At 39.1% G+C, this 25,679-nt stretch overlaps 1 protein-coding gene across 2 annotated transcripts in view; it reads right to left on the bottom strand.

Annotated features, from left to right (window-relative positions):
- The window catches only part of CSGALNACT2 (chondroitin sulfate N-acetylgalactosaminyltransferase 2), a 52,441-nt gene continuing 26,762 nt past the window's right edge, over positions 1-25,679 (bottom strand). The window contains exons 4-8 of one of the 2 annotated variants that reach the window (XM_010852001.1): positions 25,190-25,291; positions 21,816-21,994; positions 20,103-20,197; positions 10,082-10,163; positions 1-3,173 (exon numbers count right to left, since the gene is read on the bottom strand). In XM_010852001.1, coding sequence (XP_010850303.1) covers positions 2,881-3,173; positions 10,082-10,163; positions 20,103-20,197; positions 21,816-21,994; positions 25,190-25,291 — 751 coding nt within the window. In that variant the 3' untranslated portion in view covers positions 1-2,880. The remainder of the gene's footprint in view (positions 3,174-10,081; positions 10,164-20,102; positions 20,198-21,815; positions 21,995-25,189; positions 25,292-25,679) is intronic. The other variant, XM_010852002.1, reaches the window with a different exon arrangement.

Genomic DNA, 25,679 nt, shown 5'->3' with positions numbered 1-25,679 from the left:
TTATTCTAAAACTTTTATGAAAAGTATAAAGGTTACAAATAACCATGACAATCCTTAAGAACAAAGCCATGTATGAGGTATTCAAAGGTTAATACAGAACAACAGCTTTAAGATACTTTTCTCCATTATGATGTCAAAAATTAATAATAAAAAGAATACATAAAGGAAAAAAGATTAACTAAACACATTAATTTTTATTCATCAAAAAGTACCATCAGGAATGGGAAAGGACAAGCCACATCCCAGGGAAGATATATGCAAACATTTAACCAGTAAGAATTGGTACTCAGAATATTTGAAAAATTCTTATGAATTTAAAATAATGGGCAAAAAGACTGGAAATGAAAATTATAACTACGATTCATGCCTAAAGCCCACTAGATTAGCAAGAATTAAAAAGTCTGACATAATTAAGTATTGCCAGGGATGCAAAGTGAATCTCTTACAGTGCTGGAAGTGGTCCACTTTGGGAAGTAAGTTGAATATACACACACTGGCGACAGCATCATTACTCCTACAGAAGTTCTCAAATGTTCGTAAGATACACGCACAGCAATATTCATGGCAACATTGCTTGTGACAGCAAAAGCAAATAAGGAAACAAACAACAAAAAAACTGAGTGATCCAAATATCTGTAAAGAGCAGAAAGAATACTGCAGTATATTCATTTAGTGGAATACTAATCAGTAATTAAAATGAATTAATTTTGAGATTAACGTGAGTGAACAACAAAAACCATGATTAGAGAATATATGATGAAATAATACACATATTAATTCAAAAGAGGCAAAACAGTCTATTGTGTAGATATATATACATAGTTGGGAAAACAGTGAGGAAAAATAAGTGAAAAATTATCACAAAAATCATCAGGATAGTGACTAATATGGACAGAGTGAGGGTATGTGATTAAGAAAGTACACACAGAGACCTTTCACCAACAAAGTTCGAGATGCTAATCTGAATAGCTGCTACACTGGTGTTGGTGTCACTATTCTTTAAAGTACACAATTACATGTCATGCAATTTTCTGTATTTGATACTTTTCAACAGAAAGAAATTAGCTTATCACATTTTCATTTAACTTTGGTAATCAAATACTTTATTGGTACCTCTTACTATCAAAAACACAGTAATGTTTCCATTGCTTAGCTTCCATCTTTAAATTAAAAGCTTGTTTTTTAAAAAAAGAAAAAATTGATTTGGTTCTGTCAAAAAACAAGCTACAACTCACTTCTGTAAATAATTAGGTTCTCTCACTTTAAATATCTTAACTCACTGGTCTTTACAATAAATAACTGTATATAAAAGGAGACAATGACCTGAACAATTTTGCAGAGAACATTTTACACATCTTAAAAAACCAAGCCTAAATGCTATCCCAACTTAATCCTTAAAAGAATATTCAGTAAGAGTTATTGTAAAATTGAATTCATGTAGCACCAAGAAGTTTGGGACTTATAACATTTCAGATGATATGATATACGCAGCAAAAAGAATAATGATTTGTCTTCCATGAATTTTCAGGGTTTTATATACAATAGAAAGAATTCCATATAGGTCCCTTTTAAAAGCCAGAAGTTCAAAACTCTATGCATGCCTTTCACCACATCTCCAATTTGTGGATATAGCGATTGACCCTATGGCAAAAGATCCATGTGTGATAAACAGCACAGTACAGTCCTATCTGAATATAACTGCTTACTCATCTTGTCTCATTAATATAATTTATACCTCAATTAAAATATCATTCTATCTCCAAGTTATATATTTCCCTAAAATACTCTATAGTTCAGATTTCCATTTAGACAATGTTCTGCTCTGCCCCTTTCCTTGAATCAGTATGATCTTATGGCATACCTCACTAAATTGTTTGGTTTTCTCCTCTCAGTGAAACTTCCCCTCAACTCAAAGTATTATAATAATGTAAATACAGATGTAGCATAATTAACATGTAAGACAAAAAGGATAATACAAACATATGGATCCATGCTAAATGAGACAACACAAAGCAAAAAACACACAACACTATGCTATGTTCATCTATTCTGAACCACAGGGCCCTGCTAGAGCCCTGGCTCATGTAAACTGATGTTCCCAGACACCCCTGGTGTCCTGGACTCCAGCATAATTAACTGTTACATTTAAGGTGTTTCCATATTTGTTTGTTTGTTCAGAACGGCCTATAGCAACTCTGACTCCTAATCCTGAACATGATGATAAATTAGTAACACATTATATTTTTAATCAAGTCATAGATTCTATCCTTAGTATTTTCTATTATTACACATTTGTTTAAAAATAGACATTCAGGGGGCTAGGCAAAGCTGAGGAATTTTTATCTCTGCCTCCTCTTCATTAGTTGGGAATTTTAGATATGTCATTTAGTTATCCTCCGCTTCAGTGAAAAAGGATTTTTTAAGCAACTGACCAAAGATCTTCATTTAAAACCAAGCAGGTTGACTCAGTGGTCAGCAGGTGAAGAACCCTTGTTGACACACTCCATCCTTAACACTCCATCTTCTCTAAAGGAACAGGATGCTCCAACCTACCTTGAGCACAACACATTCCACCCCTCAGCCCAGATGCAACCAGGATACACATCAGCACATGAAGACAGGCAGAAATTAACTTAAGACTACTCTTAGAACAAATACCAGATTTTGATTTGTCAATGATCCATAGTGAGGTATGCTCAGAAAAAGAGACTTTGCATTGCAACGCTGCTTTTTCTTCTCACACCAAGTTAAACTGCTGAAGTAACATCAGCAAGAACACAAAAGCATGTCTTCCTGAAAGAGGCACTGCATCTGGAATTGGAATTAAGGCTAAACAAATAGTGCTGGTTTGTGGTTCAGACTAATGTGTCAACGATTACATTAACCCACAGCTTCGCTATTTGTCCTGTATGCCTGTTTGTGAAGATGCGTCTCTATCTCCTCCCTGAAGACCAGCATTCCCAGGTGCGAGTGTGAGGCCTCATTCATGGCTTTGGACTGGATGCACATGCGGTACTGCTCGGGGGTCAACTCATCAGCACAGCGCTTCTCATGCCAGAGGTGGAAAAGACCAGGAACCGGAGTCCGAATCACAATCAGGTCACTGTGTAAGTATTTTCGATACAGATGAACATCTTCTCCACCCCAACCTTTTACTTCCATGTCAAATCCACCTGCAGGATCAAAACTCATACTATTAAATAGCTGCCTGGCAGAGCACAGTCAAACCTGATAAAGATTTAAACATTCTACTTCAGATGAGATGACATGTACAATCTAAAGACACCTGAAGTAGAGGACTGACATCTTGGCTTAGAAATACAGTTATCAGCTGACAGCTGGAAGGTCAAGGGTCTGTTGTTGAGTATCAAAATAAGATTAAATATTTGAGAATACTTTGCCAACTTCAGTTTTATAGAAAATGTCTAGAAAGTCAAATAAAGGAGAAGGAAACCTGAATCACCCATAATATCACCACCATTAATGTTTTATGGTGTTTTCCCTCTATCCTTTGAGATCCAAGTTTTTCTGGGTCACAGAAAATTTTCCAGAGCGGAAAACAGAAGAAATGGGCCAAGTGGGACACATAAAATTGAGAATGGACACGCAGATGAGTTAAAGCCACATTAGCAGGTGAAATTGCTAATAAAGTTTACGAGGAAAACAGGGCCCAGGTCTAACTGCTAAGAAATGCCAAATATCTAGAGGGCAAACAGGCAGAGAAAGTCAGCAAAGGAGACTGAGGCAGCCCCAGAGGAAGGAGAGAATTCTGGAGAAAGTGTCATCACAGCTGTCAAGTGAGCAAAGCATCCTGAAGAAATGGTCATGTGCTGCTCAATTAAAGAGAATCAAGTAGACTTGGCAACGTTAAATGTCACTTACAGCCTTACGTAGAGCATAGGAGATCAAGTTCACACTATTTTTAAGTTGGTTTAGGCTGAACTAACTTTAAAGAAGCATGGAGAATACAAACTATTTTGAGTTTTTTGAAGAGCTAGAAAAGATTCTGAAAGATGGAGAAAAAATTAATTCTTTAATTAAAATCTAGGTTTCCAAATGATGTCTTTTTATCAAATAATTCCATGTCACTTAATTTCATACTTACAGGATGACAAGAATCCTGAGATCTCTGAAAAGTATTATTTTAAATAATCACGGCTTTAATAAATGCTATGTTTGGTATATCTTGGCTTTTCTTACTTGTAGATATGAATAAGTTCCTCAAATATTAGAGATGGTATAGACAGTGAAAATAAATAGAGAGACTTCCCATTACTGTCCAGCATGTACAGACAGACCTTCACTCCATCCTTCCAACAAATAAAAAGTTGAACAAACTGAAAACTCAACTCTTCTCAGATCCCTCAGAGAAATAAAGTCACAGGGCAAACTGCTCTTCCCTAATCTGAAGAGATAGACAGGTGTGTAAGACAGAATCACAACTATTACTGTTGGAGAAGAAACAGACTAGAAGAAATCTCCAGGGGAACCAGTACAGGGGTAGGAAAGTCTGAACTGATGAACTGCCAGAGGCTCAGTGGAAAAATCTAAGAGTTGAAAACACCAGAGGGGCCCATACACTTTTGTGAGTTTTATCTCTAGGTTTACCAGGTTCTCATGGTGAAAACTGCAGAAAAATCCCGCAGTGCTTTCAGGAAGGGGAAACTAACCGTTCTGAAATATGCCAGGGTGTTTTTTGTTCTTAACAAGATCTACCCTCAGGAAAAACTATCCTACCAGAGCCTAACCTATCTGGGGGAAAGGATATAGCCAACTAGTCCACTCTAGCCATCCTGTCCTACCTAAGATTGGGGCAGTGTCTGAAAAATGACTGCAAAATTCATGGTCCAGACTCACAGGATCGCTAAAGAAAGGACTGAGACTTTATCATAGGACTATAGAACACTTTATCTTCTCCCACGCCTTACCATCACATCACTGAAGGCCTATTTACCTCAGTCTTCTTTACCCAGTACATCATGCTCAGCTATGAAAAAAAAAATTAGGCAAACTGAAGGTCAAAAAATATTGAAGAGAAAGAGCATCAGAACCAAACTCAGATATGGCAGGGATGTTGGAACTAAAGGACTGTGAATTTAAAACAACTATGATTAATACACTAAGGGCTGTAATGGAAAAAGACAATATGCAAGAACTGATGGGCAATGAAGCAGAGATAAGAGTCTAAGAATGAATCAAAAGAAATGTTAAAGATAAAAAACAGTAACGAAATGAAGAATGCCTTTGCAGGGCTCACTAGGAGACTGGACTTGACTGAGGAAAGATCTCTAAACTTGAGGACATGTGAATAGAAACTTCCAAGACTTAAAAGCAAAGAGAAAGAAGACTGGAGGTGGGGGAAAAAAGAAAAAAACAGAACAGAATACCCAAGAACTATGGGACAACTACCCAAGGTATAATGTTTGTATAATAGGACAGCCAGAAGGAAAGAGGGAAAGGAATACAAGCTCCAAATGAAAGAGGCGAAATTGCAAACAAATGCTGGGGCTCCCTATCTCCCCCAGCCCACATTCACAGGATAGAGGCTCTCCATGAGGGAGAGGGAGTTGGTGATGGACAGGGAGGCCTGGCATGCTGCAGTCCACAGGGTCGCAAAGAGTTGGACATGACAGAGCGAGTGAACTGAACTGAAGAGGGAGATGGGCCCTTCGGCTCCCACCTAATATTCTGATCATAAGGCAGGGGTGTTCCTCTGAGAGAACTGTGCCACCATCTCCACCCCCAGGTCTCAAGCAGAGACTCAGAGCTTTTTAAGGGGAAGAGGGAGTCCATAAGGACAAATACTCCAGAGCTCTTCCCAAAGGAATTGACTTTATCTGAAAGAAAGTGTACAGAAATTAAGGCCTAAAGGGGCTCCTGTAAATATTGGAGATTTGGTGATGAACAATTAAGAAGTGGCTGGTAGCCCATTAGAGCAAGCTAAAATGTAGGCCACCCAGTTTACCAGAGAGGAAGGAAGAGAAACAGCTAACAGCCATCCTGGGGTCCAAACAAACCTCAAAAACTTGCCTCCAAAACTACCCTACAAAAGGGTTTAAGAGCTTCTCTGTGGCTCAAATGGTAAAGAATGTGCCTGCAATGAAGAAGACCTGGGTTCAATCCCTGGGTCAGGAAGATCCCCTGGAGGACAGAATGGCAACCCCCTCCAGTATTCTTGCCTGGAGAATTCCATGGACAGAGGAGACTGGTGAGCTACAGTCCATGGGGTTGCAGACAGTCAGACACTGAGCTGAGCGACTAACACTTTCAAAAGGGTTTAGTTTAATCTGTTAAGACTGGAGCAATCTATGTCCCAGAGTACTGTCCTGTGAGCAAATTAATGCAGCCTAATAGTTGGGCGTGACACCAACAGAGGCACGGGAGGAGACAGTGAAAAAGATATTCACTCAATCCAATGTCATCCCAGGATGACTGTACACATGCCCTGATGAGTGACATGAGAGGTGACATGAGATGGAGGATGCGGAGCCACAGCTCACTAAAACAGTAAAGCAGAGTCAGTTAATAAACAAGTAAAGGTAAAACAAAATGTAAGCCCTGGAGGCAGGGGAAATTAATATCTAGAATCAACACAATATATAACTTAAAATGTCTCATTTTCAAAAAGAAAGGTATTAAAAGAAACAAAACTGTGACCTATATATCAAAAGAGAAGCAGACAACAGAAACTGCCTATGAGAGGGACCAGATGTCAGTTTTAGCAAAGATTTCAAAACAACCATTATAAATATGTTCAAAGAATTAAGAGAAATCATGCTTAAAGAACAGAAAGATGACAATGTCTCATCAAGTAGAGAACATTATAAAGAGATAGAAATTATATATTTTTAATAAGAGAAATTCTGGAGTTAAAAAGCACCATAACTCAAACGACAAAGTCACTAGAGCAGCTCAACAAGTAGATCTGAACAAAAGGAATCAGAGAACCTGAAGACAGATCAATTGAGATTATGTTACATGAAGACAAGAGGAAACGGATGAAGAAAAATGAACATGTCTCAGAGAAATGTGGAACACCATTAACTGCACCAATATTCATCTGATAGGAATATGAAGGGAGAGAAAGGAGCGGTGAGAAATAACACAGGTCAGAGGCGATGATGGATCCTTACTATTTTATTAAGCAAGAAATCAGGGGAAAAATTTATTAGTTTCACTTAATAGTCTTTTTATTACTATTTGCTGATTTTCCATCATTTGTTACAGAGATAAAGACAAGGTGGAGGAATTTCCAGAGCAAATGGCTGACTATAAAAATGAACGTAAAATGGACATATGTTTATGTATTCTATTAAAAATACATCAGCTTCTCAGAGCAAAATTCAGGCTTAAACTTAAGAAAGCAGGGAAAACCACCAGGCCAACCAGTTAAAACTTAAATCAAATCCCCTATGCATATATAGTGGAGGTGACGAACAGATTCAAAGGATTAGATCTAGTAAACAGAGTGCTTGAAGAACTACGGATATTGCACATTGCCTCCGTAATATTGCACAGGAGGCAGTGAACAAAACCATCCCAAAGAAAAAGAAAAGCAAGAAGGCCAAGTGGTTGTCTGAGGAGGCTTTACAACTAGCTGAAGAAAGAAGAGAAGTGAAAAGCAAGGAAGAAAGGAAAAGGTACACCCAACTAAACGTAGAGTTCCAGAGAAAAGCAAGGAGACAAGAAGGCTTTCTTCAATGAACAGTGCAAAGAAATAGAGGAAAACAACAGAAGGGGAAAGACTAGAGATCTTGTCAAGAAAACTGAAAATATCAAAGGAACATTCATCCAAAGATGGGTACAATAAAGGACAGAAACAGTAAAGACCTAATAGAAGTAGAAGAGATCAAAAAGAGATAGAAAGAATACACAGAATAATTGTATAAAAAAGATATTGATGACAACAATAACCATGATGGTGTGGCCACACACCCAGAGCCAGACATTCTGGAGTGTGAAGTCAAGTGGGCCTTAGGAAGCACTGCTGTCAATAAAGCTAGTGGAGGTAATGGAATTTCAGCAGAGCTATTTAAAATCCTAAATGATGCTATCAAAGTGCTGTACTCAATATGTCAGCAAATTTGGAAAACCCAGCAGTGGCCACAGGACTGTAAAAGGTCAATCCTCATCCTAATTCCCAAGAAGGGCAGTACTAAATATTGTTCAGACCACTGGACAATTGCACTCATCTCCTATGCTAGTAAGGTCATGCTCAAAATCCTTCAGGCTAGGCTTCAGCATTATGTGAACAAGAACTTCCAGACATCCAAGCTGGGTTTAGAAAAGACAGAGGAAACAGAGATCAACTTGCCAACATTTGCTGGATCATAAGAGAAAGCAAGGGAATTCCAGAAAAACATATACCTCTGTTTCATTGACGATGCTAAAGCCTTTGACTGTGTGGATTATAACGAACTGTGGAAAACTTTTTAAAGAGACAGGAATACCAGATCATCTTACCTGTCTCCTGAGAAACCTGTATGCCAGTCAAGAAGCAACAAGTAGAATTCTGTATGGAACAACTGATTGGTGCAAGACTGCAAAAGGAGTATGACAAAGCTGTTTATTGTCACCCTGTTTACTTAACTTATACACAGAACACATCATGAGAAATGCTGGGCTGGATGAGTTACAAGCTGGAACCAAGATTGCCGGAAGAAGTATCAACAACCTCAGATATACAGATGATACCACTCTAATGGCAGAAATCGAAGCAGAACTAAAGTACCCCTTGATGAGGGTTAAGTAGGACAGTGAAAAAGCCAGTTTAAAACTAAATATTAAAAATCTAAGATCACAGCATCCGACCCCATCACTTCATGGCAAATAGAAGGGGAAAATGTGGAAGTGGTGACAGATTTCTTCTTGGGCTCTAAAGATGGTTACTGCAGCCATGAAATTAGAAGACAATCACTTCTTGGCAGGAAAGCTATGACAAACCTAGACATATGTTAAAAGGAAAAGACATCATTTTGCCGACAAAGGTCCATATAGCCTTTCCAGTAGTCACATATGGTTGTGAGAGCTGAAGCATAAAGAAGGCAGAGCACCAAAGAACTGATGCTCTCGAACTGTGGTGCTGGAAAAGACTCTTGAGAGTTCCTTGGACAGCAAGGAGATCAAACTAGTTAATCTTAAAGGAAATCAACCCTGAATACTCACTCACTGGAAGTACTGAAGCTGAAGCTGAAGCTCCAATACTTTGGCCACCTGATGTGAACAGCCAACTCACTGGAAAAGACCCTGATGCTGGGAAAGACTGAAGGCAGGAGGAGAAGAGGGTGCCAGAGGATGAGCTGGCTGGATGGCATCACGAAATGCAATGGACATGAACTTGGGCAAACTCCGGGAGATGGTGAGGGAGAGAGAAGCCTGGCATGCTGTAGTCCACAGGGATGCAGAGTTAGACGTGACTTGGCAACTGAACAACAATATGCAGTGGAAAGGGAGCCCCTGAGTGAATCAGGAAACATGGAACGAATAAATCAGGTTTCAGCTTGCTTCCTTAAACTATGCTCTGATGCTTTATTTTTGCTGGGTAAGACATGGTGGGATTCGGCAGGTAGCTTAGATCAGATTCTTCATGGTCAACTTGGTTTAGGGGAGTGGATGACTAAGGCAGTGATTCTAAGTCCCTTACTCCAACTACAACCACAGCTAGAGACAGAGATCCCCCCCATTTGTTTTAGATACTGAAATTCTGCATTATGTTCAAAAGACAAATAAAGGTGGTTTCCTCTCTAAATAAAAAAATATGAAAGCCCTTGAGCTAGATAATCCAACATTACTTCTAGCTGTAACAATCTGTGACTGCAACACCAAAGTTAGGTGCAGATCTTTTGTTACAGTACTAGAAACAACTGCAAACACGGGTATTTTACCTTTATGACCTCATTTTTCTAGTCAAAGACTCTAATAATAAACTTATTTTATCTTTTGTATTTCCTGACTCTTCAGCTAATCTCAGATATTCAAAATTTATTAGGAAAACATTCAAATCTCAGACCTTTTAGAAAAACATCTTAAGATATCATAGTAAACACCTAAAGTCCTATTCTTAAAAGTAAGGTATACTTACCAATGGTCAGGAAATCTGATTGGTACTGACAAGTCATTCCAAATCCAAAATCTCGCCAAAAGCCAGAATCCTTTTTGTGAACCTTAAGTTTAAAAAACAAAACTCAATTTAATCCCTCAAAAACCAGAAGTAGTTTCAATCAACAATGAAACAAATTAAAATATTTTCCAAATAATTTTTTCTGTAAAAAAAGAATCATTTATGTGATTGATAATGGGATCACATGGCTTTATATTATTAAATCCTTATAAAAACCAACAAAAGTATAGTAATCCCCATAAGCATAGGATTCTTAACCGCCTTCAACTTAATCTGATTCAAGTCTTGTACGAGGTTTGAGCTGAGGTTACTAATAATCAAAGAGTGTGATGCTTGATCTCAGGGGGCTTACATTCTATTTCAGGAGGATACCAGTGGTGTAAGCACATACTGTAATACACCAATCACTTCCACACAGCAGACCTTATTTGATGCATGGCCAGCATCCATTCCCCTACCCCCATTCCTAATTGTGTACAGTTTTGCTCAGGTAATTACCTGGCCCCATGCAGCCCATGAGCTTCAGGGACGCTCCTTCCACTAGCAGCATCAGACTGGACTGCAAGCACTCTCCACCAATGAGACAGTCTCATCCCACTCACTCACGAACTACTTCACTAACAGGCATTAGATAATCAACCCCACAAATGTAGCCTGTCAGGCTTCTCTGTCCATGGAATTCTCCAGGCAAGAATACTGGAGTGGATTGCCATTCCCTTCTCCAGAGGATCTTCCCAACCCAGGGATCGAACTCTGGTCTCCTGCATCACAGGCAGATTCTTTACCATTTGAGCTACAGGGAATTCCTAGATAATGTTCAGGCCAACATGCTAAAACAGGACGCTTGTTGGGAACTTTGGAAAACAGAGAGCCCCCTCATTCTTCTGAGAGAGATACTAGAAAAAGACACTTGCTCCCCTTGGATAGTGCAGGGCAAGAGTAAGCCAACTATAGCTTCCAGGCTACATCCGGCCAGCTACTGGCTTTGTACATCATTTTACTGTAACACAGGCACACTCATTTGTTTATGAATTGTCTGTGGGTGTTTTCATGGTACAATGACAGAGCTGAATAGTTGCACCAGGGATTTACGGCCTGCAAAACCTAAAATATTCCCTATGTGGCTCTTAACAGAGTAAGTTTGTCAGCCTCTGGCATAGCGTGTAAATATGAAGTCTGGAACTGCTGCAGTTTTTTCCCACCATGAGGGAAGCCAGCTTTAAAATGGAATAGTCACCACTGAAGTCCAAGCAGAGAAAGAAAAAAATCAGGGCTTTGATTATATTGGGCATGTAGAATCAAGTAAAGGCTGAAGCTTGATAGACTGCCTTTTAAAATTCACAATTCAGTGGGGACCCAGCCATGAACAGAGGTGACAGAGTCTCTGCTACCACAGAGCCTCCATTTTGATGGGAAAATAGCAAATAAATAAATAAATATAGGTCTCAGATGGTGACACATGTTAGGAAGAAAGATGCCGTAGGCCAAACACACAGCAAAACAGAAGGCCTATTTTAGATATAACAGCCACAAAAGGCCTGAGGAGGTAAGTTTGGGCAGAGACCCTAGTGAAATCAGGGAGTGAACTATGCAAATATCTGGAGATCATGCCAGTAGCACGTACCACGGCTCTGAGGTAGGAGCATATCTGGAGTGGTCAACAGTAAAGAAACGACTATGGCAAGAGCTCAGAAAACAAGGGCAAGAAGAACGTGGCCCCAAGAAACATTTTTCAGACCTAAGTGGTATTACAGTATTTTTGTAGGCTAATTGCGATGATCCAAAAGAGGCAAAATGTTAGGATATGAGAGAGTGAAGAAAGCTGGAGGGATGTCCTCGTGTAGACATCAGGAATGAGCTCTGTCTAGTTCACTACAGAAGGACGAGCTGGCCTTAGCAAGGGACGTGGGTAGTTCCTCCACTGGGACTGGAGAGAGAGAGGCTGAGGATGTGACAGGGCCAGTGAGGCCCATGGGTCTCAAGACAGGAGAGTAAGGAAGTGAATGCTTGACTGCTGCTCCTTCCTAAGTGAAACAGGAAGCAGGGTACGTGGAGTGAGAAGTGGTGAGGGTTGCTGGGAGGTGTAAGGACAGTGCGACTGGACTGGAGGACGAAGCGCAGGGGGACCAGAGGCAGCCTGAGACCCAGAAGCCTGTGGTCAAGTATTTAAAGTTGTGCTGTGCAGCAGGAGTGTGTTTCTCACTCTCTACCTTCTGCTGCTCAGCGGCCTGGTTGACAGTGGTGCCCTTAACTAGGCTGGGGTTCTAAGAGCAAACACTGGAAGGAGTGAGGGATGAAGGAGGTGAGTGTATATCAGAGAAGAGGTGTAGCTCATGACTGACCATGGAGTCTAGTCAGATATGGAGGGAAGTGAGGATATGGCTGTGAGGAGGGTGACAGAAAGCAGAGAGACTGATCCCTCACCCAAATTGCAACATTCTGAGACAGCTTCCTCTAAGAAATGAAGTGAGAGCTGGGATCTGAGAGAGAAGCAAGAGTTAATCAAGTAAAAGAAGATATGCTGGGAGACAGTTTCAGGCAAGACAACAGTTTGTGCAAAGGCCTGAGGTGGGAGAGAGCACTGTGGGTGAAAAATGATGCGTCTGAATACTGGAGTCAGAGGTATCGGTGCCCACGAATGTAGAGCAGGTCTCAGGAAACGTTGATAAAAACTAGATGGTATATATTTTAGGCTCTGAAGAACACAGAATCTGTCTCAACTTTGCCAGTGTAGAGTGAAAGCACTCATTCCCAATAGTTAAAGAAATAAGCTGTATTCCAAAACACTCTATTTAAGGCCACTGAAATGTGAATTTCATGAAATTTTCCTATGTCATGAAATATTATCCTTTTGAAAATATTTTTCAACCATTCTTAACTCCTGGGCCCTACAAAACTAGGCAGGAGGTTGGACCACAGACTGCCGTCCTGACAAAGGGTACGTGATGGTCATCTCCCCAAGAGTGGGAGCCCCAGGAAAAGGTCATCCCGGGAGGAATGACGTGGAGCAACGTTCTGGACATAATGAATTTGAGTAATCTATAGGGCAACCATGTGGAAATTCTTACAGAAAGCAGGAATATAAGAATATATAGGTCTGTAGAGGCAGTAACTTTTGAGAAGAGTTAGGGGAGTTGAAAGTTTCAGGGGACAGTCTGAAAAAGTTGCTGTGCAGAATGAGAGAACCAACTGGAAAACAAAATGACCCAGGCAGTACTGAGGATCTGGCTGAAGTAGAAGCTAATAAATGAAACACAAACTTTCCTATTCCATTTGAGAGGTTTGGGGTGGGGAAGGCTTCTTTTCTCCTGCTTCTGCTGCTAAGTCGCTTCAGTCGTGTCCGACTCTATGAGACCCCATAGACAGCAGCCCACCAGGCTCCCCTGTCCCTGGGATTCTCCAGGCAAGAACACTGGAGTGGGCTGCCATTGCCTTCTCCGCTCCTGCTTCTAGTAGAATGTAAAACTTCCTGAGGGCAGGACCTTTTGCTAATTTTAATCACTTCTATATCTCTAGCACCTGGAACAATGCAGGGCACAGCACAGGCTTTCAATAAATATTTAAACGAATAAACAAACTTATAGAGGTATAACTTCTGTGGCAAAACCAAGATTAGGCTCTAATATTCTTATCTCTTCAAAAATATATAATACATATAATCCTGGTGTAAAGTATTAAAACATCTACTCTGACATTTCTACCCTATGCCAATTCTGATTTAATAAATATTATGAAAATTCTTCAAATATCAGACTTGTGGGAAAGAGTCATTGGCTTTGATTTTTAAATCTGCACATTTTCATGGAGGAAAGTAGAAGGAAACTCATATTATCCATAATCTCTGATTGTTTGTTTTTACTCTTATTCTTCTCCTAAGCAAGTGGGGGATGCAGCTATCCACACATAAGCTACATCTCCAGCTCTCAGCCCCTCATAAAAAACAGGTTCATGAATCCTCTGGCAACCCTGACACATCCCCTTAGGCCACTAATAAGCAATACACACCTACCAAGCTCAAACCGAAGTCCTGTTCTCTCCTCTTGCTACTCCTGTCTCTCCCTCAATCCCCACATTCTAATCCAACAGCAAGTGCTATTTCTAAATCATACCTAAACCTCTCTACACAATTACCACCCTTGCCCAAGCCACAGCACCTCCTCGATCTACGGCAAAAGCCTAACTGGCTGCTTGCAGCTGGAGCCACACACAATTCATTCTCCACAGAATCAAAGCTCCCAAGGCTGTCTATCACCCTTAGCATAAATTCAAACCGCTCACAGGGGTATAAACAGGCTCTCCACGACCTGGCCTTTGTGCTCCCTCACCCACTGTGCTCCAGTCACCTTAGGAAATCCACTAGCTATCTTTCTGTCTGGAACTGCCTTCCCCAGTCATTGTGGGGCAGGTTCCTTCCTGTCATTCAGATGGCCCTCCAACAGCCTCATCTCAGAGAGGCCTTTCTGACCAAACAGCACAGAAATGATCTCATCATTCTTCACCACTCAGCCTCTTTTAATTATCTACTGGTTATTTGCTAACTGATTTTATTTTCTGTCTCTTCCTGCAAGACTAAAGATTCTTATGAATAATAACCACATTTGTATGGATCTCGGGGTTCCAGTGGTGAATAATGGCTGGCATAGAATGGACACTCACTATTTAATGAATTAATATAACAGTGGAGACTATGGAGTCAACATTGCCCAGGCTCCTGGCCCCACCTTGGTGAGCTGTGCACTGGGGGAGGGGCACCCATTCATGCCTAGCTCTCTCTTCATTTATAAAATACGGGTAATAACAGTGCCTACCTGAGAGGCTGTTACAGGATTAAATAAATTAACATGTATAAAAAACAGAACAGTACCCTGCATGAAGAAAAACGTACATAAAAATACTAGATATTACAGTATTCAAATATCTAACATATATATATATATAAAACCCTCCGTTTTTTAACCTTACATTTACTTCTACATTTATGCAGTTGTATTTATTTCCATTTCATGAACAATCTCCTCTTGACACATAACATTCACCACAGTATATTCTACAATTCAACTTATAATTTTATTATTAGAGTTCTACTTGCTTTGAATGTTGTCCATGTTCTGCATACTGCTACTCTACACCTCTGATTATTTCCTCCGGAGAGACTCCTGCCGTGCAAATTACTGGATCAGAGGGATGATCCTACCTGACAACTCTCAAACCAGAAAGTGTACCTGCATTCCCACACCACTGCAGGGATGGAAGAAGCTCTACCCTGCCAGCCTCACTCATGTGACTGTTTTTTTAAAAAGTGCTTTAACAGCAGAAAAAATTATCACCTGTTGTTTTAACTCATTCTTGTGAAGAATGACTATTTCAAACTGTTTACTATGAATTATTGTCAGATGTCTTTTACCTATTTTTTTCTGTTTGGTGTATTTCCTATTTACTTTCTAATGTATCTTTAAACATTATAGAGAGCAAACTTTTGTCTTATGCTTTTTAAGGAGAATGAAGCTTAAACAGGTTAAATAACTTGCAATGGTTACAAAGTGGTGAAACTAGAATTTGAAGTGGAAGCACTTAAACTTATTTTTCTATACAACATCTAGAATGCATCTACTTCAAAACATTCTTTGTCCACATTCTCTCAAACTAGACAAGAATATTAGCTCTTCATTCTTATACGTTGAGTCCATTTTGCATTTCTTTCGGTTTGTTTTTCAAGTAAAATTTTTAGATTTTTAAATTTTGAAACAATTTCAGGTTTACAGAAAAGTTACAACATAATAAAGAGTTCCCATATATTTCTCATGTAGCTTTAGCTTCCTTTAAATGTTATGATCTCACACTGCTGTGGTACATTTGTCAAAACTAAGAAACAACACTGATACATTACTACTAACTCACTCCAGACTTTATTTGGATTCCATCAGTTTTTTCCTTTATTTGAATTCTACCAGTGTTTCCTTTAATGTTCTTTTTTCTGTTCTAGGGGATCTGTCCAGGACACTACAGTACATTTTAGTCTCCTGAGAAACTGGGAGTGCCTCTCAGTCTTCTTTTTGATGATCTTGGCAGTTTTGAGGAGTAATGGTCAGGTATTTAATAGGATGTCCCTCCATTTGGGTTTATCTGAAGTTTTTCTCATGATTAGGCTGGGGTTATAGGTTTTGGAAGAAAGACCACAGGGGTGACATGCGCTTCTTGTTACACCTTATGTGGGGGGTACAGCACTAGTGATGTTAACCTTTTACTTAGTTTAAGGTGGTGCCTGCCAGGTTTCTCTGTTGAAAAGTTAAGAAGAAAAAGTTTTCTTTTTCCTTACTTCTTTGGAAGTGAGTCACCTAGCTCCACCTTGTGGAAAAGGGAGTACCTACAAGAGTTCTTTAAAATTCTGTGGGAAGATCTGTCCCTCCCCTCCTCCATCTAATTTAATCAACCTATCAATCTGTCATTTATTATTATTATTTATCTCCTTATTCACTCACAAAGTTATTCATATCAGTATGGACTCATGATATTTATTTTATGCTGGTGTTATAATCCAGTACTAGTTTGTTGCTCAAATTGTTCCAGCTTTGCCACTGGGAGCTCTTTCAGGGTCTTACATCCCTCTGACATATACCATCATCTTTTTTTTCCTAGAGCTACAAGATGTTCTGGGCTCCTCTATTACCCATCTCAGCACTGAGATCTGGGAGCTGGGCATGCTTATTACTCTAAGGATGTCACTGCTTCTGGGTATCTTGGGACAGAGTTGGGTAATACACATATTATACCATGTATATACCTTTTGACTTTTTTATCCTAAATTGCTATTTAACTTTTTTATTATGTGTTTCATCAACTATTTAAAGAAACTAATTAAAGAAGTTTTACTGGGTTCTTGTTGTTGACCACTCTTAGGTCTTCCTCTTTCAATATGCTCATTTTTCATTCTGCTAAATTAGAAAAGGCCTCTGAAAAATAGTTAAACTGAGTTCTTCAGTGTTCAAAAATGTCTATTTTGCTTTCAAATAGGTCAAATATGGATTCTATAATTGAAGTTATTTTTCTTTAGAATGTTCAAGGGACTGCTTTAGTATTTTCTAGTATCAATATTATCACAAAGGCTGCAAGTGCCAACCTGATTATTATTCCTTTGTAGATAAGCTAGATTCTGCTACTTTGAGCATCTCTGGAAACTATTAGGATTGTCCCTTCTGTTCTCAAATGCCAGAAGATTTCTCTTTCCCTAGTTCTTTGATGTTTTCTTCTATTTCCTCCTCGCTCTGTTCTCTCTTTTCTCTCCCTTTCAGAACTCCAATTATTTAACAGTCTTAGAGCTTCTGAATTGATTTCCCATATCTTGATTTTTCTCTCACATTGCCTCTTGGTCCCAGTTGGCCTGTCTGCTAGTTTACAAATCTATTTCAACTGTGATCATTCTGCTATTCAGCCCATTTATTGAGTTCTATATTTTTGCAATTTCCAAGTTCTATTTTTAGTAACAAATCCTAATAATTTTATGAAATTAACATTTTCTTTAATTTCTTTAAAGATATATTTAAGCTAAAGTTGTTTTCTATTTCTATTTATAATCTCATGTGTCAATTTTTCTATTTATTAAAATTTGGTCTTCTTTCACAGTGTTAGTTTCCCTCAACTGTTTGGCTAGCTGTGGTTAGCTGCTTATCATTTTTGTTTCAAAAATCATTGTTCAAAAACCATGGTTGTTAGCTATCATTACAAAGGTCTATCTCCAATAACAGTGAAGAAGGGGCTAAACGTGGTCTTGGACAGAATGTGCCAGTAGCAGTTCACCTTTGGAGTCTGCGGCTCCCCATCCACCCTGTAATCAGTAATCCTAGGGCTCTATCCTGCCTCTCTAGCTCCAGGGACCAAACATACTGCCTCAGCCTGAGATGCCTGTGATGCCTGCTGCTCAGCACACCTCCCAGAGAAGCACACAGACTCCACCACTCCTGTCTTCTATGAGCTCGGAGGATGCAAGGCAACCTCATTGTCACTGTTCTCCTAAATATGTTCCAGACTGCTCTATCCTCCAGTAACCAATCCTATGACAACTACTGTCATCTTATAGAAATTTCTCAAAATTTAGATCTCCCAATGGCACTTCTCTCATTCTCCAATACTAATATGGCTTTTCATTTTTAATAATTTACTTCTACAAAGGATTTAGAGTGTCAGATAAGGCAGATGTGGTGCCCAGTTTGTCATTTTGACCCCATTTGTATCCATATTCCTAATACTGGCCTACAGATAAAGTAGACATCTGTGTATATGTATGCTATGTATACATGTTTTACCAGGGCTTGGCATGAAGATGGGCTTTCCTGGTGGCTCAGACAGTAAAGAATCTGCCTGCAATGCAGGAGACCTGGATTTGATCCCCGGGTCAGGAAGATCCCCTGGAGGAGGAAATGGCAACCTGCTCCAGTAACTTTGCCTGGAGAATCCCCATGGACAGAGGAACCTGGTAGGCAGATGATATGGTACTAATATTACCTGTTCTTTGAAAGTTTTGAAAAACTCAACAGTAAAATATATATATATATATATATGAAGGTTAACTATTTGATAACTGTTCTTATATTTTTAGTTGCTCTTAATCTCTTAAGAGCTTCCACCTCTTTTATTTATAGAATACTAAGATGAGCTTTTATAAAATACTAACATGAATTTAGTTCATGTTAGTATTTTATAAACTTTCAAATTTTTCCTTTTAGTTTTTTTTTTTTTGGTTGTGCTGCATCTTCATTGCTGTGTGTGGCCTTTCTCTACTGCGGTCAGTGAGGGCTACTGTCCGTTGCACTGCACTGGCTTCTCTTGCTGACAAGCACAGATTCCAGCAGCTGCAGTACACAGGCTCCATAACTGTGGTGTGTGCCTTAGCTGCTCTGAGGCATGAAGAATCTTCCCGGACCAGGGATCAAACCGTGTTCTCTGACTCTGCAGGCAGATTCTCATCCACCGTACCACCAGGGAATTCCTATTTAGAATTTTTAAAAACTTACTATATGAGGTTGATTTCTTGTAACGTTTTCTTATTCTAATTTCCTATGTTGTGTTTTCTTTTATACCCTGAATTCACCTAACTTTATGATTATTTTTTTCCTGCACAAAAAGAATAAGCTCCTATGTGTGGCAACCTATTATTTTTGGTTCATTAATTTCTGCTTTTATCTTTACTTCTTTTCTGGAGTTATTTTTCATTTTTTAAACATGTTAAATTATCTTCTTAGTTTATTTGTTTCCTTTTTGTTCTTAATGTTATAAATAACAATAAAAAATTAGGCTAAACGCAATGTACTATGGACCGGATCCTGGAACAGAAAGAGGACTGTAGTAGAAAACCTGGTGAAATCCTAACAAAATCTACAGTGGAATTAGAAGTAACTTACCAATGTTAATTTCTTAATTTTGACAAATGAACCATGGTTATGCAAAATGCTAACATGAGGGGAAACTGGGTGAAGTACAAGAACTCTCTGTACTGTTTTTCCAACTTTTCTGTAAATCTGAATTATTCCATAGAAGTTTAACCTTTTTTTTCCAACACTTGTGTAACTTTGTCAGTAACTGTTAAATTCTGATATATGGAATTCCTATTCTAAAACTTTCTAAGTAATTTCTCATAGTATACTATTCCTTCTTATTTAGTAGTTTTAATTTCCAGTAAGGTTTTAAAATTAAATTTTTAGTATCACTAAAAGTAATTTGGTAGAAATGACCAGAAAATTTTCACAATCTAGAACATGAATTTTTCTCTGTAGCCTAAACTTTTCTCTCCCATCCCCAACATCTCTGCCAGAATGACACAACTCTGAAATAATAAATACGAAAGCATGTTATGGAGGAGGGTACACTATGAAAATGTATTTATAGTAACTATAGTTTTCAACTGAAACTTTTTCTACTAGTGAAACAAACATTAAGGAACCATCAAAGATCTTTGAGGCTTTTTCATAACTGACAGTAAGAGTCTTACCAGCTGCTGTTCCACAGGTGGGGGCACATCCAGGTTGGCATAAACGATGGCAGGGTTGTAAAGACTGAACACCACAGGGTAAAACACCTTCTTACCTATAAATGAAAATATACATTTACACCACAAAAAGAATAAAATAAAGCACTGATCTTTACTGCAATATCTACTGCAATTTTGTTAAAGTTTTTATTACATATGATTTTATTTTATTAATATTGCATTCTATCAACATTCAGGTTACTAAAACCTTGTGTTGATGATCATGATAATGATTTTACAATGTATCAGTAGTTCAGGCTATGAAACTATAACCCTGCAAAAGAACAGAGAAAAAAAGACTAAAAGATGCTTTATTCCCTTTTGATATATTTATTCCCTTTCACTCTGAGGAGATGCTCAAAAGTATTCTCTTACTGTTCATGAGGTGAGTCATTTATTAATCATTATTTCATTGAATTAGCAGTAACAGATATAGGTTAACCAATCACCAAGAAACTCCGAAACATCTATTAAATCCATCCTTCAAAATGAATTGTGAAACAGTGAATCCAGAGGATATTGTACAATGGATATACAGAGAATAAGTAAACTATAGAACTGCAGACAGATCTGAACAAGATTTGGAAAACCTGGGAAGACTAGTTTTAAGTACCCGATGGCCCCTCAAAAGGCCTTGTTATTAGCTTTCAAATAGTTAGCACTGAAGAGACCACTAAGGCTAACTAGCTAGCCCACCTCCCTCCCCTCAACAGAGAACACCTTGCTGAGATTGGCTTCAATCAGACATGGTAATATAAAGTGCTCAGAAACTGCAAAGGACCCTGTAAATAATGTGACAGTCTTTTTAATACAAGAGCCCCAGCAGACTTCATTCATCTTGATTAAAACCCACGTAGGGAAGGGGAGCTCAATTTCCCCAAGACAAATTGTTCTTTTACATTAAAGAAACAATTTAAAATGAATATAAAATACTTCAGATAAAATATTTATTTTACATTAAGAAAATACATCTTCAACTACCGCATTCTGGCCTTCATGCTATCTGCTACAAAAAAAGTAAATCTAACCCTCATTTATCCCCCTGAGTCTCGAAGAGTTCCTGACAACCATCCCTAACCAAAATGATTCACAAGAAGATAACCTGCATGATCTGAGTAGTTCTATAAAAAACATACACTATGAAAAATTTTAATATAGAAAAACCTCTTTATCACATTACAATAATATCTGATATATAAAAGTCATTTGCTCTTATCATTTTTGAAATATGTACAAATAAAACAAAGTATAGTAGTCATCCCCAAATGCACAGTAGTTGCCCAAGCACCATCTATCTGTACCTAGACTTCTCCGTGAGTGCACGCCTACACGCATGTTGGCACCACCTGCCTGAGGAAGAGTGCTTCTGACTCACACGCATCACACTGCTTGGCTTCTTCTGATGAGTTCTACTTCCTCCTTAATCAATTTCAAGATTTTTTATTTCTTTGCATTTGTTTATTTGGATTCAAATGTATACACTGGAATCTGGCCATAAAATAATAAGGGGTATGAACTTCAGAGGGACAAATTTTTACTTTCCTACTTAATATTCCGATTAAGTCATGCCAAATATAACTTTAAAAAACTTAACTTGATTCAAAATATGGAATGTGCTGACACTTGAATGTTCTAAAATTTTACACTCAATTCACCTGCCAACATTTTACGCACCTGGCTCAGCATTTAATCGGCAGCTGTTAAGGAATTCGGCTGAGAAATATATATCGACATCACAGAAGAACATCAAGACTTCTCCCTTGTCCCAGGCTCGGGCACCCACATTTAGTCCTCGTCCACGATTAAATTCTTCATTCAGTGAGACCAAGGTGTAATTGTGAAAATTAGACTCACTATGAGGAAAACACATACAACAAATGGTAAGTCCCACTTGAAGCTGCCTCTGTTAACACAAGTTACAAAAAATACTTTACACTTCAGGTATTTATTATGTTGGGTCTATATTGATATAGGGAAATCATCAGCTTTAAATGTCTCTATCATCAGGGATACAACTAAATGCCCACATCTGAGGCAACATGCTAGTGACGTGAGGTTAGTATGTGTTGAGAGGCCACTACCTTTCATGATCTTAAAAACCTATTGGGGAGGTTAAGAAATATACACATGGGAAAACAATCATAGTGTCTGGTGATAAATAATGCAATCCACATGAATGATACATACAAAGAATATTCTTTTCTCGAGTTTCTTAGATCTTTGCTCTAATGTGCCCTCATGAGAGGGATCCCCTTCACACCACACGTGAAGTAGCCCTGACCTCCCTTTGCTTCAATCTTCATCCCTCTGTCCAGCATTGTTTCCCTCAGTATCACCGGACACGTCTGTTCCAGTGTCTCCCACTAGAATGTAAGCTCCATGAGAGCAGGGATTTTGTTTTGTTCATTACTATGGACACAGTGCTTCTCACAGGGTATGAGTTCAGTAAGTATTTTATGATTGAATGAATGAAGTGCAGTTCAAGAAAAAAAGACTGCTTGTGTCTGTAGTAGTTAGAAAAGATGTTAGAAGCAGAATTTAAGTTATGCCTTGGTTAAAATACTGAATTCAGTGGGGAATGTAAAGGTCATTCCAATTAATTATTCTCAAAGGCAAGGAGGTAAGAAAGTACAAAGCTTTTTAAAAAACAGTAATCAGACAAATCAGACTGGAACACAGGGATAAAAATGGCAACAATGAGAGAAGACCAGAAAAGGGTCAGATTGAGGAGGAGAGGTTAAAGAATTTGGTTAGTGTTCTGACGTCAAGGAGGAGTCAGGGTTTTTCCACAAGGGCAGTGGTTTCCACAGCCAAGGGACTGCACCCACTGCATCAGATCTGCCTGGGAACGTGTTAGAAACACAAATTCTCAGGCCCCACCCCAGACCCCTGAATCGGATATCAGGGGAGGAGCCAAGCACCTGCGACTCTCTCGCGACAAGTCACTCTCGACAAGTGACTGATGTTGGAGGACTACTGCACTAGGGGATAGCTGGATCAAAAAAGAACATTTTAAAAAGATTACTCTTATAACACGATAGAATGGGGACTGGAGAGATGGATGCCAAGGCTCAAACAAGGCATGGAGTGGACTCTGAGTGCCCCTGCCCTTCCACCCGACATGCTGCAAATCTCTCTCTTCTTTTGAGGAAACTGTCAATCACCATCTCTCACTTCCAGATCAAGTGGAGGAACTAATCATAGAATATACCAACCACAGTGACTTCCTAGGGGCAGGGAGCCAGACTCAAGCTGGGCTAATCAAAATATCCCCACCCCACCTGGCCATAGTAACTGGCTCAAGACTGGGCAAAAGTCCTTCCCTGGGATTTTCTCAACTGGACCTGGGAGAAAGCTCTTTCCTTTCTGACAGCAAAGCTGAGAAGATGTGAGCCCAGAGCCGCCAACAGCCATATACCTCACATGTGGAAGGAGCCAATCTGCAACAGGAGAATGAAGTCAACATGCAGAGAAAAACAGACAAGAAGACAAGAGAATTCTGATGGTAGTCAAATCTCTGACCCCAGTCACTGAGACACCAAAGCTGTTTTGGTATTCTTCATTAAATTTGGTTTTAATAATCCCTTTAATCTGGGGAGTTATCCAAGATTCTTCAATAATGCTCTCATTTTCCTCAAGTAAATTCAAAATAAGTTAATAAGTTTCCATCATTTGCCACAGAGGAGTCTTGATTAATGCAACTTCTGTGATACTAACATCAGTCACTGGCACTTAGTAGGTGCTCTGCAAATGGTAAGGAAGGAAAGGAACCTGGGTTAAGGTGGTGGCAGCAGCAAGGAAAGGGCAGAGCAGAGGTCCTGGGCAGTGCGCAGAAACTGACTAATTACAGGGAAAGAATGAGTGAAAGATGCTGCTCTCAGACATCAAGCCCGGGGATTATGAGAATGAGCTTAGTGTGAACTGAAAGAGGGCCATCAGGAGGAGGAGCTAGCGAAGGGGAAGGAGAAGACAGTGTTTTTCATACCCCAATGCTGTGAGTCCCTTTGGGACCGGGAGCGCACTCCCTCCTCTGTGCCCAGTCCTATCCCAACCACCCCAGTCAGACTCCCAAGCAGTGTACCTGGAACATAGTCGGTGGGATTCAATGAATGTTAGTTGAACGACTCGAGAAGAAAGGCCGGCCAAAGCTGGACTCTTAGGGAGTGGCCACAACTAGCAGAAAGGTAAAGAAGCAAGTAAAGGATACAGAGTTGATGTGGTCAGAAAAGACAATCAACCTAGTATATTACATTATAACAAATCTACATTTACAAAATATATACATTTTACAAACATCAGAGGAGAGTTTCAAGAAGAAAATACTGGTTAGGTATCAAGTGTAAGAAAGCAGTCAAAGAGGATGACAGAGAAAAGGCTGAAATTGGCAGTTAGGTCCTAACTCTGGGCCCATAACTTAGAGATGAAAAGGAAGAGAAGCTACAGAATTAATAATGGAGTATTAAGGAATGACTAATTCATTCGTTCAAACCTCTGAGCACCTACTATGTGCCAGGTACTACATGAGTTGCTTGGTTAGAGAACTACTGTTCTGTGAGGTTTAGTTGTGAAAGGACAGAAACCTAATGGTAGTTACTGGGTACTGCACAGTTGGGTGGGGGTCTCTGAAGGATAGGGGAGACCTAAGCATCATTTGCAGGGACAGAAAGAACTTAGGAAAATGGAAGGAAAGAAAGGTGGCAAGTAAGAGACAAGCTTAGGAGATGATATAAAAGTGAAAGGATTAGACTTAGAAAAAAGTTAAGAGTTCAAAAGAAGGAAATGAAGAGTGAATGGAGGCAAATACAAAGGTGAGTGGGCCACAGAGTAACAGCACCCTAATCATGCCACGCTGAGGTTAAGGAAGACGAGTCATTAGAGTTGCATGAATAAACTCAGGGGTGAAACGAGGAACTTACTACCACCACCACTCACATATCAGCCAACTTTCAACAGCAACTATTCAAAATTATTAATTCATTAAGTATCTGAAATTCTCATTCTTCTGCTATAATACATACAAGACTTCAATGTGGACATGGCTCACCAACCTTGCGACAGATTCTAGGATAGACTTGACTTTAGAAAGTCCTTCTTTACCAAAATACACCACTGTGAGATGAATTCTCTTGTCCTGATGAATACATACATCCCTGACAGGGTTGAAAAATAAAGTTCATTCAGGAAAATATAGAAGGCACTGCTCATTCAGAAGGCAATCATACGAAGCTTTATAAGAAAACAAAGCATTACTCATTTAGAATGAAATCACATGAAACTAAGGAAATATAAAACTGGCAATACTGCTGAATTATTAAAGGCATCACAGCAAATGTGTAACAGCATATATGTCAAAATGAATGCAACACCTGGAGATCCAATGTAAGCAGCCCAAGAAGCTGCCATATTTTGAAACATTTTTGGAACTTTTGCTTTGGTATTGCCTTCAGAAGCAAACTATAAGCTATTCAAAGAATAAATTTCAATCAGTTCAAAATCAAATAAATAACTCAAGTTTTAGTTCAAAACTTATTTTGTCCT

The sequence above is a fragment of the Bison bison genome, unplaced genomic scaffold, assembly GCF_000754665.1.
Source record: "Bison bison bison isolate TAMUID 2011002044 unplaced genomic scaffold, Bison_UMD1.0 scf7180017864306, whole genome shotgun sequence".
Lineage (NCBI taxonomy): Eukaryota > Metazoa > Chordata > Mammalia > Artiodactyla > Bovidae > Bison > Bison bison.
Note: the sequence above shows the minus strand (reverse complement) of the source record. Positions and strands in the feature narration are given on the sequence as shown.